Source organism: Colletotrichum fioriniae (assembly GCF_027942845.1).
Source record: "Colletotrichum fioriniae strain IMI 355084 chromosome Unknown scaffold_18, whole genome shotgun sequence".
Lineage (NCBI taxonomy): Eukaryota > Fungi > Ascomycota > Sordariomycetes > Glomerellales > Glomerellaceae > Colletotrichum > Colletotrichum fioriniae.
In genome coordinates, this window is record NW_027076854.1 from 821,853 (window position 1) to 835,358 (window position 13,506).

Genomic DNA, 13,506 nt, shown 5'->3' on the forward strand with positions numbered 1-13,506 from the left:
CCTGGTGTTGTATGTTTGCTTTTGCTTTTGCTGAAGCCGTGAGTGTCACTAGTCTGGTGGGACACCGCTTTTTGCTCTTCAGGTCCCTTCTTCACTGGAAGCACATTCAGAAGCACAACACTAGAGACGGAGACGGAGACGGATTCCAACTCTGAGAATAATGGGCACCAAAACCAATAATTCAGACTCAAATGGCATGGATAATTAAAGTCGTTGGCGGTAAGTATGAGGCCGCCTTTGATACTGGGCGACGGGAGTGCGTGTGCAAGTAGGTAGAGTCCAGGGATCATGTACCTAAGTTGAGCCAAGAGGAGCCAGCGGGATTAATAGAGCTTCAATTGCTGATCAGACTTTACCTGATGCTCTGTCTCCTGCGTCCTTTGCTATGTCGTCTAGTGCCTGTCTCAGTCACTACATCACCACGATCGTGGCGGACGGCAATAAGTTTTTCGAGAAAAGGACCTTTCCAGCTTTCCCCCTCTTTTTGATTCGTGAGCACATGTTTTAGGTCGCTTCTTGTAACGGGATAGGGAATACGAAGCTTCAGGAAGTCGCGTAGAGCAATGAAGTTCAGGCGCCCCCGGCTTACGAAATTGGCGGCGGCTGTCTCAATATGGAGCAAATGGAGTTGGTGCTCATCCTCTTCCCTAAAGGCCAGAGTTAATCAGCTGTCCTTTCCAAATTCCGGAATGGGGTGCGTGTTGTGTCCATTGGGGGACGACTCTCAGATTTGCACCTCCTCATGGATACAACACCCAGTGTCCCGAGCACTTACAGCTTAAATAGGCCATCTTCATCTCGCGGTCTCATCAGACCGTGGAGGTCCCGAATAGAATGTGCTTTCGCGAATTTCAACCAGGATTGAATCCGGGGATGTTCAGCAATCCGCGCCAAAGAGTTGAATTCCACAGCAAGTTCTTCGTTGTTTGGAATGGCTCTGTGTAAAGCTCTGTGACAGGGAAGGCAGAGTTGCAGCAACTCGTTCATCTCTTCAATGGTGAATCGGTCGCGATCACGTTGACTTCTCGGAATGACATGGTGTCTTGTGATTTTATGAGTCTCCCGCTCACAGAGGTCACAAACTCCCGGAACTAAATTGCCCTCATCCAAGTATGAAACAAGTCCTTTGATCCAGTAGAGCCAACTCCGGATGAATCTCACTTCATGGCGGTAGTCAACTGCTTCCGTAAACACTTCTTCTAGGATATAATCGAAATCGTGTAAGGCTTCCTTGGCTATTTTATTAGGGTGATTTTGTTGCATTGCCTGGAACTTGGCATATTTTTCCATAAGACGTTCTTCGGGGCTAGGTTCTCCTGCGCCAAGTTCTTCTATACGGCGTTCTAGTTTGCGAAATTCCGCAGCGCGACGTTCATCTGCGCGGCGTGTCCTTTCGTGAGCGCGACGTTCTTGTGCGCGGAGTTCTTTAATACGGTCTTCTGCTTTGTGAAGTCTTCTTATACGACGCTCTTCTGTGTGGCGTTCTTGCTCTTTTATGCGGCGATCTTCTGCGCGACGTTTTTCTTCGCGGCATTCTTCTGTACACCGGTCTATTGCACTATGCTCTCTCATATCCTCTTTTATACGATGTTGCTCTGTAAGACGTTTCGTTGTGTAGCGCTCTTCTGCAAGACGTTGCTCTGCGCGAACGATGTCTGAAAGACATGTTTGCCGTTCCTTGATGGCAGCATGCTCCTGCTCATTGACATCCCAAGGCAACGGCTTCACAGGCTCCTGGAGCAAGACGGACAACGCTCCCTCTCTGGAAACTATCGTCATATCCTCTTGAACCGCTGGCTGGTAGTCTGGATGTATTTGGGTTGATGAGTCTTCGGGTTCTGCTTCGCTCGGGCTGGGCCCGGGTGCATTCATAACTGGGATCCCTCTCTCACGCGAAAGTCTATCGATGAGGGCGGCGGCCTCTGCCTGTGTGATGTATCCGTGTCCAGCGTGGGCAGCAGGAGCTGGGGCGACTTTGGCTTTTGAGGCTGTGGGTTTGTGGGGCCTTGAGGTCAGAGGCAGAATTTCCTCATAAAATTTCGGTGTTGGTTCGGGGTGTACATTGATACCGTAGGGAGCGTCGCGCCCAGAAAAAACGTGAACGTTTGAAAAAGCGGTACCGTCAGCGATGCTACGGGATGGAGCGGGAGCATCTGCCTCCTCTTTTTGGTCCGTCGTCCTGGCGATTTCAGGATCGCTCCTCTCGATATCTTCGAAAAAGTTTCCCCAGCTCCTAGTTCCCGATCCCGCGGCGCTGTTGGGGCGACTTCTCAGAGATCTAGTTCTAGGAACCGCTCTGGCCCTTGCTCTTCCCCGTTTGCTGGTTGATACAGATGCCGCGTTCTGTTGGTGTTGTGGTTTTGACAAGACAGGATGTTCTGTTAAACCCTCAAATTGCACCTCTTTTGCTCCCACCTCCACTGAATTGTCGCCAACATCCTTGGACAAAGAAGTCTCCAGACTCAGCTCCAGACTTCCCTCAACGACAGGGTCGACGTTCGACCAATGTCCATCGTGTACGACCAGCCCCTCGCCCTCGACTTGCCCAGAGGCCGGCACACTCTGCTCCTGATGAAACCCGCCCCATTTCCCAGCCCTCGCCTGCGCCGGAAGCGAGCTGCGCTTCCACCGTGGCGCCGCCGCACCAGCCTTCGGCCTCGGCTTCTCCAGTGGCTTCGACAACAACTTCGACTTGGATGGCGAGTTTGGGTCCGGGACCGGGCCTTGGACCTGTAGTGCATGAAAGGCGCCCCATTGCGCCGACGCCGGCGGCGACGGGCTCTGCTTCACACTCCTGGCCTTTCTATTTGAGGATGCTGTTGTTGTGGTATGTGATGATGATGTCGAGCCAGAAGCGTGCCCTTTCCTTCCTGTTGGCGTGGGGACCTTCTTGATGACCTTTGGGATTGGCCGGGCTTTGGCGATCTGGCTACGAAAGGAACCCCAAGCAGACGGGGCCTTTGGCTTTTCCAGTGGTTGAAAAGTCGCCGCTTGGGAATCGGAGGCTCCAACTTGGTCAGCTGCGTTGCTGTGCTCGACAATGACGGGGCCACCTCCAGGCAGCGTTACGCGCGAGTGGTGCATGCCATCTTCTGATGGACGAGGCGCTTCTGCACCACACAGGGAGCAGGAGCATGTGAAGAACCGGACATACAAGCCATGGTTTGATTGAATCTGGTGAGAATGTCAGTGACTATTCCGCTTTTACGTGCTTGAAGTCTCTCAATGGCTCAATATCAAACCAGCATATCTGTTTGACACGTACTAGGCTTCGTGACGTGATGGATCGGGCCACCGTTGACAAGATGTGCATCTTTTCCGGATTGGCAACGTTTCAAGATGGGAAATTACCGGCGGCACGCATCGGAAAACAGAGCAAATGAGTGAGTCCCGGCGGAGTATCATGGCCGCCGTGCGTGGTGTATGAATTGGCTTGCTGAAGGGTGTTCAATTGGCAGTTTCTCATTCGCGTGTCGTCGCTAAATCGCCGTCACAGCCAGTGCAGTGGTCATGTTACGCACGGTGTTCGTACTGTGTTTACCCTCAGGCATGAAGTTTTGCCCCTGGCCTCGACAACATCGAATGGCTGACTGTATGGCCTCTATGAAGTTGGCAAGAACCTGAACTACAATTTGGCTCAAGTAAGATTGACAAGGCTCATCTTACAGCATGGTTCTCATGGCTCTACATGTCATCCGCTAGCCGCTGTACAAAGTGCAGTTTCGAATTAAACAACCCAATAACGCGGGACACCCCCGTCATCAAAGAGAAGCCGACAACTTCTCAGGTGAACCAATGGTATTATACATCTGAAACTTTCTCGGGTGCCTTTCCATTTACAACGTCATCATCAAACTCCATCCTGATCCCATTCCCAAATGCCGTCCTTTGCCTGACTGAGGACCCCTACTACCGGTGAGGCAACGTCCACTCCCGCTTGCGCTTGACACCCGCGACACGTCCAATGCGATCCTAGTACACGGGCGTGTTGTCCGCGTCGGCCAGCCACAAGGTCGCCAAATCCCTCGACAATCCCAATCGAAGTATGCGAAGCACGTCATCGGCCGACGCGCCAGCCGTGAGTCCCGATCTCCAGTCCCAGCCGCGCTTCGTCTTGGCGAGAGAAGAAGCACTGCCGCTGCCAACACTGATGGACCGGTGAAGTTGGCTGGCTAACATGGAGCTTCCGCTGAGCATGTAGCTGCTTCCACTAAGCGAGCTAGTGCTCTTGTGCATCAAGTCTGCAGGCGTTGAGCCCTTCATTCCCGGCGTCGAGGCCAGAACGAGCTTGAAGAACTCGTCTGCTGCATTGAAGATAGTGGAGTTGACTGTCTGGATATCCTCGACAGCCTTGAGGAGCGTGTCCATCTGGTCGAGCGTAATGACCGAAGGATTTTGGTTGACGAAGGGCAAAGCCTCACCCAACAGAGCGAGAATGAAGTCCTCACTGACAACAGCGTCGCGGGTTTCGTCGTAAAGGCCTCCCCGAATGTTGTCATCCGAGCTAGCGATGACCGCAACAAGGGCGGAGGCGGCTTGCTTCCGGAGAGTGGCAGACTTGTAAGGTGACATATCAGCAAGCCCATCAGTGTCACGAAGCTCGTAGAATTTCCGGAGCGTGGCGTAACCACTCAACATCCGCCCGAGGAGATTCGCTGCCTCGAGATCTTGCTTGGCATACTTTTCGAGCGTTTGACTGCGCTCGTTCAGAAGTCGGTAGAGGTGGTCGTCCAGATCGTTGGCTGGGGGGTAGACCGTGGAGTGGAGCAAAGAGTACGACATAAGGAGGTTGAGCACCTCACGGACCTTTCCGGGTCTATGAGCCAGAGCGTAGTACCAAAGAGCCTCTCCGTATCTGTGGGAGTCTTTGCCGAGAATATCTGCGTAGGTCTAGAGACGGTTAGCTTGGTGATATGCACAGTTCGATGCGATCTGCACGTACCTCTGCGGTCTCTTCGGCATAGGAAATCATGCCGAGATCGTTCAGAATTCTCCAGACCTTATCCACAGTGGCTCCTTGTTCAGAATCAAGCTGGTCTAGGATATCCCGAAGCAATTCTCCGACCATATCCTCTGACTTCGCAGCCGAATCCATGCGACCAAGGACCTGTATCGCCATCTCCCAACCGCTGCGATCTTCCGAAAGACTCTCGATTCCGGCAAGTTCGCGCGCGTAATGTGTAAGCGTAGTGTCTTTGATGCCCTCTACATCATCGGCGGTCTGAGGAGCCACTCCCAACATCTCCAGATCCTCCATGTCCAGACTCTCCATCGTGATCAAGTTAGGCTGCTCAGGCTTAGGTAGCCACTGACCAAGCGAGGCAAGTTCTGCCACTGAAGAAGCAATGGGAAGCGACCATGCGCGAAGGATTCCGATGACAGCCGCAAAGTTTGATTCGAAAGCAGAAGCGATGGCAACTTCAACAGGGTTCATAGAGTTGAAGTGGAAGTCCGACTCGACCGCCGTGTGGAAAGCCAGCGACAGGCGTTCAAAATAGGTCTCCGGGGTAGAAGGCGTAGCTGTCATGCGGAGGCCGTGAGAGCGAGACATGCGCAGGCTCTTCTGCTGTCCTCTGCCTTCCTCCCACCATCCAAAGAGACCAATCGTGGCTTCACACCAGTCCTGTGCTGTATCCAGGATAGCCTCTGGTGTTCCCATGATGATCTGGTAAATGGTCTGGAGATGTTCGTAGATGTCCCATGGAACCTGGCCTTCCGCTTTCCGCACAAGACCGGCCAAGGAGCCTCTTCCGTACGAGCTGTCGTCACTATCGCCAGCGAAGAGGTTCTTGTCCTTGCCCTCCGCAAATCGCTGAAGCTTGTCCAAGGAGCCCTTCGTCTGGATGCGGTACAGCGTCCAATCGCTGCTGAAGATATCCCAGTTGCCCTTGGTGATTGGGCACATATCGAGTGCCTCGCACGCAATGCCGACAGCACGTTGTAGGTTATCGAGAGCTTTGCCGGAGTAAGCGAAATCGGCCCTGGGTCCCTTCTTGACGGACTCCCACCCAGCATTCCTCAATAGCTTTGATGCAAGATCGACATTGCCACGGATGAGAGCGCTGCGAAGGGTCGGCCAGAAGAGGCTGTGGCAAGCTGGACTCGGCCTATGGTTCATGACAATCTCAAACTGCTCAGGGTAGATGTTGTGGTTTTCCTCGATCCATCGGAACAGAACGTAAGGCAGTGGCGGCGCTTCGGTATCGACAGTGCCTTGGTTAGCGAAACGAGTGTGGTGCATCTGAAGCACCAGCTGGGCAACATAGGCAGCCTTCGTGAACGGCTCACTTTCGGGACCAGGGCCAATTTCGGCAATGTGCTCTCCCTCCGGCATGGGCAAACTATCGGCAAAGTCGTTCCAGAGGTCCACCAGAGGGTAGACAATGTTGGCGAGCGAGACGTCGAGCTGATCCGGATCCTCCTGCGCACCAATTCCTTCATTGTAAAGCTGGTTGATCAAGTCTTCCGTCTTTAAGACAATGCCTGACGACTCGTTGATCTGAGCCATGCCCAATTCCTTGTAGAGATCCTTTGCGATTGCGGAGAACTTGAACTCTGTCCGCCTGTTGCCCGACGAGCGACGCATGGATGAGGCACGGAAAATATCCTGGGCCTCCCTGCGCATTCGCTCCGTTGCCGCTGGCGTATTGAGCAGTAAAAGATCCGACTCCTCGCCGCCTATGCCACCTTCGCCCTCGTCTGAATAGGCCAGTTCATCGTCGTTACGGGTGCTGTGCCGCATATTCAGGAATATGTCGTCGTCGTCCTGGACCTCTTCGTCGTCTGCCTCAGCGTCCCCGTCTTCATCCCCAATATCGGCTTCGAGGTATCGCTCCATCTCCGCATCGGCGGCGTCGCGCTCGTCGTACTCCTCATCATCCTCGTCCTCTTCCTCTTCCTCCGAGCTGTCGGGTATCATATACCTGCCAGTCCGGTTATCGTAGGTGACCTCGCTCTTTCCCGCGCCAAGTTCTCGGCTCAGTGCCGACGGCTGTCTCGTCGTAGGTTTGGCGCTCGGCAGAATCGACCGACCGAGTGGTTGCGCTGAAGCAGAGTCGCTTCTGCCGAAGAGATTCTTGCTGGGCCCATTTGAACTGGCACCGCCGAAGCCAAAGGGCTTCTGCGCAGTGACGCCTTGCAACAAGGAGCTCCCGAGGTAGGACTCGGAGGGAGCACCTTGGGGTGTGAAGGAAGCAGCTGACGAGGGTGGAGGGCCGGCTGGCGTCGTTGACGGGTTTTCGCCGAAGGGATAGTATGACTTCTTCTGCGGAGTCTGACCGGGCGTCGACGGCGGTGAGCTATCAAAGGCTGAGTCGTCGAAGGAGAACTTGTTGGGCATGATGTCGGTGATGGAGTGGGCGACCTCAGGTCACCCGGATGAGGCTAGTCGTCGCAGAGTTGTGTTGATCGGCGGGAGCGATGTTATCAGGTATTCGGGAGTGCGAAATTGTGATGCGTCTCTCTCGTTGGTTATGCGAAAGTCGTCAAGGCTAATTGGGCTGGCTGACAGGTCGCAGGCGACAAGGCTGAAGAGCTGGGTTATGGTGTTTGGCTGGACGCGCTTTTGCTCGATAATTTTTGGAGGTTCGCGATGCTTGGCCAGTCAACGCGGAAGAAGCCGACGTCTTGGCCCCACCACCCATTCGGTCTCTGTTCGTAGGAGTGGCCCGAGCTCCCTGGTCCGGTGCCGCTGACACACCAACGGGGCTTCGAGGTGTATGTATGTACTTTGTACCTTTGAAAAGAACCAAGATTCTGTAAAAGCTTCAGGCGTTCAAACTTCGGAGGCAGCATCCAAACATGAATTCTTTGTCACCTTGTTGGAGAATAATTCTTTAAGGTTCAGACGTCTCCTCCACAGCCATGCGACCGTGATGCCATTGTGATGTCTCTTTTTCCGGGGTAAACACACACCATTGAAACCAAGCGGTTCCCCCTCTTCTGGCTGTAAACCTGATCTTCCACCTCTTCCCATACTTTCTTTCCAATGGATCCTTTGATTATCTTTTACTTGAGAGGATTGTTCATCCCTTCTCTTTGACTTGTATCTCTCTTCAGCGAGTCCCTACCCGCGGGCAAGTACCTTGGTGCTTTTTTTATCTTATCTAAGCTGCTTTGGAGCTCCCCTCGTCTTCCTCCGTGTTACGGCGTTCTAGCCCGGCATGCCGATTAGATAGGGTAGAGCTGCCAAAGGCAGTAAAAGAAAACTGCTTCGAACCTCCAGGCCCGGACATAAATCGGGCTCTGGACGTGCGGGCCCCAAGGAAAGCGCTGTACTCCTCAACGCCATCTTGGCAACCACGGAAAGTCATCCCTCAGAAGGCGGGCGGGCAGGCTTGGCCAGATTCAATCGCCGATGGGCGATGCCTGCAAAAGTATGCATTAAGAACATCTCAAAAGCCTAACCCCGACGGCTTAAAGTTTTGATGTATTGCGTCTTCAAACAATGATAGGCTGCAAGCCCGAAAGCGCGCCGGAAGAGAGGAGGAGGGGGAAACGTCTCAAAAAGGGCGGTTTTTACCCTTTGGTGAGGTGGAAGCGCTTGGAAGTCCCAGATACGTATCGCAGCCTGCCCCGCCACCCCCGGCTAGGTGCCCGTACAAGCCGTGATTCGGCCTTCGTTCTCGGGAAGGGAAGCAGTCACTGCGGTTTCTTCATCTTCGTGTCCGTCGGAAAGGCATCCGTTGGTCTCGATTTCTACTATCTGACTGCCACCATACCATGTACCTAAGGCACCTAATCACAGGTAGCCAATTGGGACAACAGGAGAAAGACTTGCAGTTGAGTTCCAGCCAACCAAACGACAGAATTCATCCCCGGAACCTCAATCGGTCCAATGACGTACTCCAGTGTTGCTGCTTGGGAATGCCCTTCCATCCGCCTCACCCAAGACTCGTACAAGTCACGGCCGGCGTCAGTAGTGTTTTATCCTCCTCTTGGGTAGTCAATAACAAGCTGAATGTCTCCGCTTTTTCCAATTCGTGGCCGAGTAAAGAGTGAAGTGCACTCCAGTCTCCAGATAGCGATACGCACACAGAGAAAGAGAGGTACCTAACTCAAGTCTCAGTCCCCGAACCCCCGAGACTCACGGATACTTTCCCCTCCCGAGGGGAAGGTGGGGTTTGGAGATGGTGCCAAAAGACACCCGGCGGCAGTTCTCTTCCCCTCTGCCAGTGCCCAACCTGCATCTTGGACTTCTAGCTGCCAGCTCCTCTTTCCGACCTCCTTGGAATAAATACTCGTACCCTGCCCGGTTACAAGCTAAGCTTAGTGTGCCGATTTCCTCCTTCCATCAAGGTTCTCATCGACCATCATCACACAACATGTCTGCCACTGCAGGAAAGGTATGTTCAGTTCCCACTCCAAGCACTTTACATTACATCTACATTCCCTGCTCTGCGATTTTCTCCCATCCATTGCGGGGTAGCTCGACGACCACGGAGACGACTGAGACGGGAGCCGATCTTGACAACCCGAACCCATCCGCTGACCCAATTGATCATCTGCAGACCATTACTTGCAAGGCCGCCGTCGCCTGGGAGGCCGGTCAGCCCTTGAGCATCGAGGATATCGAAGTTGCCCCGCCCAAGGCCCACGAGGTCCGTATCGAAATCTACCACACCGGTGTCTGCCACACAGGTATATAAAACCCCTCGCATGAGGTCTCGGATGAAGATCCGAAGGCTGTTTACCACAACACCAGAAACTTGAGGACTGACACGCTTTCCTCGGGACAGATGCCTACACTCTCTCCGGCAAGGACCCCGAGGGAGCCTTCCCTATCGTTCTCGGTCATGAGGGCGCCGGTATTGTCGAGTCCGTCGGCGAGGGCGTCACAAACGTAAAGGTCGGCGACCACGTCGTTGCCCTCTACACACCAGAGTGCCAGGAGTGCAAGTTCTGCAAGTCGGGCAAGACCAACCTCTGCGGCAAGATCCGCGCCACCCAGGGCAAGGGCGTCATGCCCGATGGCACCTCGCGCTTCAAGTGCAAGGGCAAGGACCTGCTTCACTTCATGGGCACCTCCACCTTCTCCCAGTTCACCGTCGTTGCCGACATCTCAGTCGTTGCCGTCCAGCAGGATGCTCCCATGGACCGCACCTGCTTGTTGGGCTGCGGTATCACCACCGGATACGGCGCCGCCAGAATCACCGCCAACGTTCAGGAGGGCGACAACGTTGCCGTGTTTGGTGCCGGCTGCGTCGGTCTCTCCGTTGTTCAGGGTGCCGTCGTGAACAAGGCTGGCAAGATTATCGTCGTCGACGTCAACCCCAACAAGGAGGAGTGGTCGAGAAAGTTCGGCGCGACGGATTTCGTCAACCCCACCCAGCTCGGAGACCAGTCCGTGGTCGACAAGCTCATTGAGCTCACCGACGGCGGCTGCGACTTCACCTTTGACTGCACTGGTAACGTCAGCGTTATGCGTGCTGCTCTCGAGGCTTGCCATAAGGGATGGGGACAGAGCATCATCATTGGTGTCGCTGCTGCTGGTCAGGAGATTGCCACCCGTCGTAAGTACCACTAATACATCATTGCTGTACTATAGCAACACAAACTAACCACGTTCCAAAAACAGCGTTCCAGCTCGTCACCGGTCGTGTCTGGAAGGGTTGCGCGTTCGGCGGTGTCAAGGGTCGCTCTCAGCTGCCCGGTCTTGTGCAGGACTACATCAAGGGCGACCTCAAGGTTGATGAGTTCATCACCCACAGGAAGACTCTGGGCGAGATGAACAACGCCTTTGAGACCATGAAGCAAGGCGACTGCATCAGAGCCGTGGTCGACATGCGCAAGTAAGCTTACACAAAATACCACGGGCTTCTGGTTGCACGACCGTCTCGGTGCGTCTTCTGAAATACAAAAAATACTGATAGTTTAATACAAAAAAAAGTGAAATCGATATCCCAGTACCTCCTCGCGAATCCAAACTGTGAAGCCAGGCGGGCGGGCTGGTGATGATGGTCTGGTCCCGGGTCGTCGGCGACGAGGTGGAACCGCTCAGCCTGTCCGTACGCGCAACGTCGCGATATATGTCGATAGCAAATGCTTACACCATGTCGTCAAGATTTTATGTCTTCATTCGCTGGTGATCTTTTGTGACTTGAATTCGTGTGTATCCTTTTCTTTGGTGTTTACATCGAGATTCTAAACCATCCCCTTGTACAATTCCGGGGTCCAACGGCGGTGACATCCGGCAGCGCGCGCGGCACCGATAGTAGGTAAGCTCCGAGAGTCCGGCCCAGTGCCGCCCCCTACTCACCCAACAGGGGGCGGGGCGGGCACATATTCCTTCCACCTCTGTGTAAGTACGGATGTAGCTGGAATCAACACTAACTACCGGAATCGTAGGGTTTATATAGCTATCGGGTGAGAGGGCGGCTGAGTTGACTGGTGCTTGATCCAGTAGGTTTGGTCCATCATCCAGTGGGTTTCTGTTGGCAAAACCCAAAGGAAGAGCATGTAAGATGTACGCCGTCCGTCATGGAAGCCTATCTTGAAGGAGATATGGGCACAGAGGATGCTCCGAGTCGTTCCAAACCAAATGACAGCAACCCTTGGCCCCGTCTCCCTTCTTGGTACCAACCGATGGCGGATTGAAGATTTTCACCAACGGGTTTTATGAGGATAGGGAGCGGTACACCCCATCAAACACCATTGAATCACAAAAACATGCACGGAGACATCTTTGTCTCAATGATTATCCCATGGATCCGGCTGAGACATACATTCTCTCTTGAATATGAGGTCTCTCTATTGGTACCACATCCTTACTATATATTACATGTTATCTTAGAGGGCTGCGGTACCCATTGTTCATTGTCTATACGTCTTTGAGCGAAATTGTCCGCGCCACCTGTCTCGGAAATATGCGGGCACGACTGAAGTTTCTATTTGGTTATTTGACATTTTGACTGCAGGCCTGGCTGGACTTTTGTAACGCCGTGGTGCCGATACAGTTGCTCATCTCTCATTAGCCGGTGGCATGCCTGTAGTCTACTGTTGTCTTTCCCCCGTAGGTTGCTTCTTTGGAGATGAGACGGATGTCAAGCCACAGACCCCAAATAGTTACATTGGTTGAGGAGGAGTGGGACTGGGGAATCGGACGATTTTTTTTGGCAGAGCGAGCCGGGGGTGGTCAATAGAATGAACCGTGGGGAATCGCACGGGAAACAACATCAAAACCGTCCGGTTCACCGTTTGGCTCGTAATTTTAGGAAATAGTTGTGACTGGGGGAGGCTGTGAATCGTAGGGGTTCCCCCCATTGTAAATCAAGATCCGAGTGCATTGATATCTAATTTTGATGGGCAATCAAGGCTAGACTGGCAATCTCGACGTCCGGCGTAGCATCGACTAACACTGTTGGGGGACAACCCAGAAGGCAAGTTGGAGAGGGAAGAATGTACCCGTAGAAGGTAATAGGAGGCGCTGTAAATAAACATAGGACTGCTCCATAAATGAGGATTCCCTCAGTCGGATGCTGATCAAAGGATTGTGTAACTCACATTTTTGACACATGTCTAAAGGCACCCGGCGTTTCACTCCTGAGGGTTTTGCGGAATGCGAGAAATGACACCAGGGGCGGTTAAGCCAGGCTCATCCATCACCCACGTCGAGACTTTGGGTTGACTTTTGCCAACGCACATGTGCTCTCCATTCCCATCCGAACCGTTGGATTCAGGATCCAACGATTGCTCCAGCGATCCATCGGCGGACGGGCCGCAAATGGTTGGGTGCAGGCTTGCTGGCTTGAAATTCAAGGCGGTCTCGGACCCTCGACAACTCTGCAAAGTAGGCGGTTATTACTCGACGATGCGAGGTTGGGTCTCGTGAACAGGCGAGGCTACCTCAGGATGCAATTCCCCCTCAGGGATGATAAGATAAGACGAGCCAGACATGGGGTAGGTCGACAACCGGAGCGCAAGGATCGTCTTGTCGGGGTATTCGTATCCTTCGATTCATCCCCTCTTCGAGAACAACACCGGACACGAGATAATGACCGTGGATGTCCCGTGTTCGGTATGCGGGTACGACGAACGAGGACGGACAGCGTTGGGCTGCGTTTGTCGACGGGCAGGCAGTTTGTCCCAGATATACACCTTTCTCGTGATATCTCGGCCAGTTCGCTGCATCGAAGATAGTCCTCCTGGAAGACATGCTAAGAGCCAATGGCGCCGCTCCCAAGCGCCTGGATGCAGTGGCTGCAGGAAGCCAGCTCCAATACGGGAGGAGGTCGGGTTGCACGGCGCTAGGCTAGGCGGCACTGCTTGGGGCGACCTATAGCTGGCCATTCGGTGGGTGCCGCATCTACTATTGCAGGGCACCTTTCCCTTCACCTGTCAGAACTCAACTTGTGACTGTGGAAGATCAGGCCAGCCAAAGACAAGGCGCGGTTCGGCATGCAGAAACATGTTGTTGTGACTTGTTGGATAGCCAGCCGTGCATCTCCGGAGCCGAGTCCTGGCGAAAAAGGACAAATTCTTTGCTCCGTCTGAGTTGGTCGTACCGCT

At 53.7% G+C, this 13,506-nt stretch overlaps 2 protein-coding genes across 2 annotated transcripts; one reads left to right on the plus strand and one right to left on the minus strand.

The window, feature by feature from the left end:
- Positions 1–3,972: 3,972 nt before the first annotated feature.
- Positions 3,973–7,339, minus strand: N0V96_011717 (uncharacterized protein; the record flags this gene model as incomplete). The annotated part of the gene is made up of 2 exons (XM_053198270.2): positions 3,973–4,890; positions 4,943–7,339. 2 exons carry the CDS (start codon positions 7,337–7,339, stop codon positions 3,973–3,975), a joined length of 3,315 nt encoding a protein of 1,104 aa, XP_053044318.2.
- Positions 7,340–9,323: 1,984 nt separating this feature from the next.
- FDH1_2 (formate dehydrogenase (NAD+)) lies at positions 9,324–10,794 on the plus strand (the record flags this gene model as incomplete). Its single annotated transcript, XM_053198269.2, has 4 exons — positions 9,324–9,344; positions 9,510–9,639; positions 9,738–10,511; positions 10,577–10,794. 4 exons carry the CDS (start codon positions 9,324–9,326, stop codon positions 10,792–10,794), a joined length of 1,143 nt encoding a protein of 380 aa, XP_053044317.1.
- Between the last annotated feature and the right edge of the window lie 2,712 nt (positions 10,795–13,506).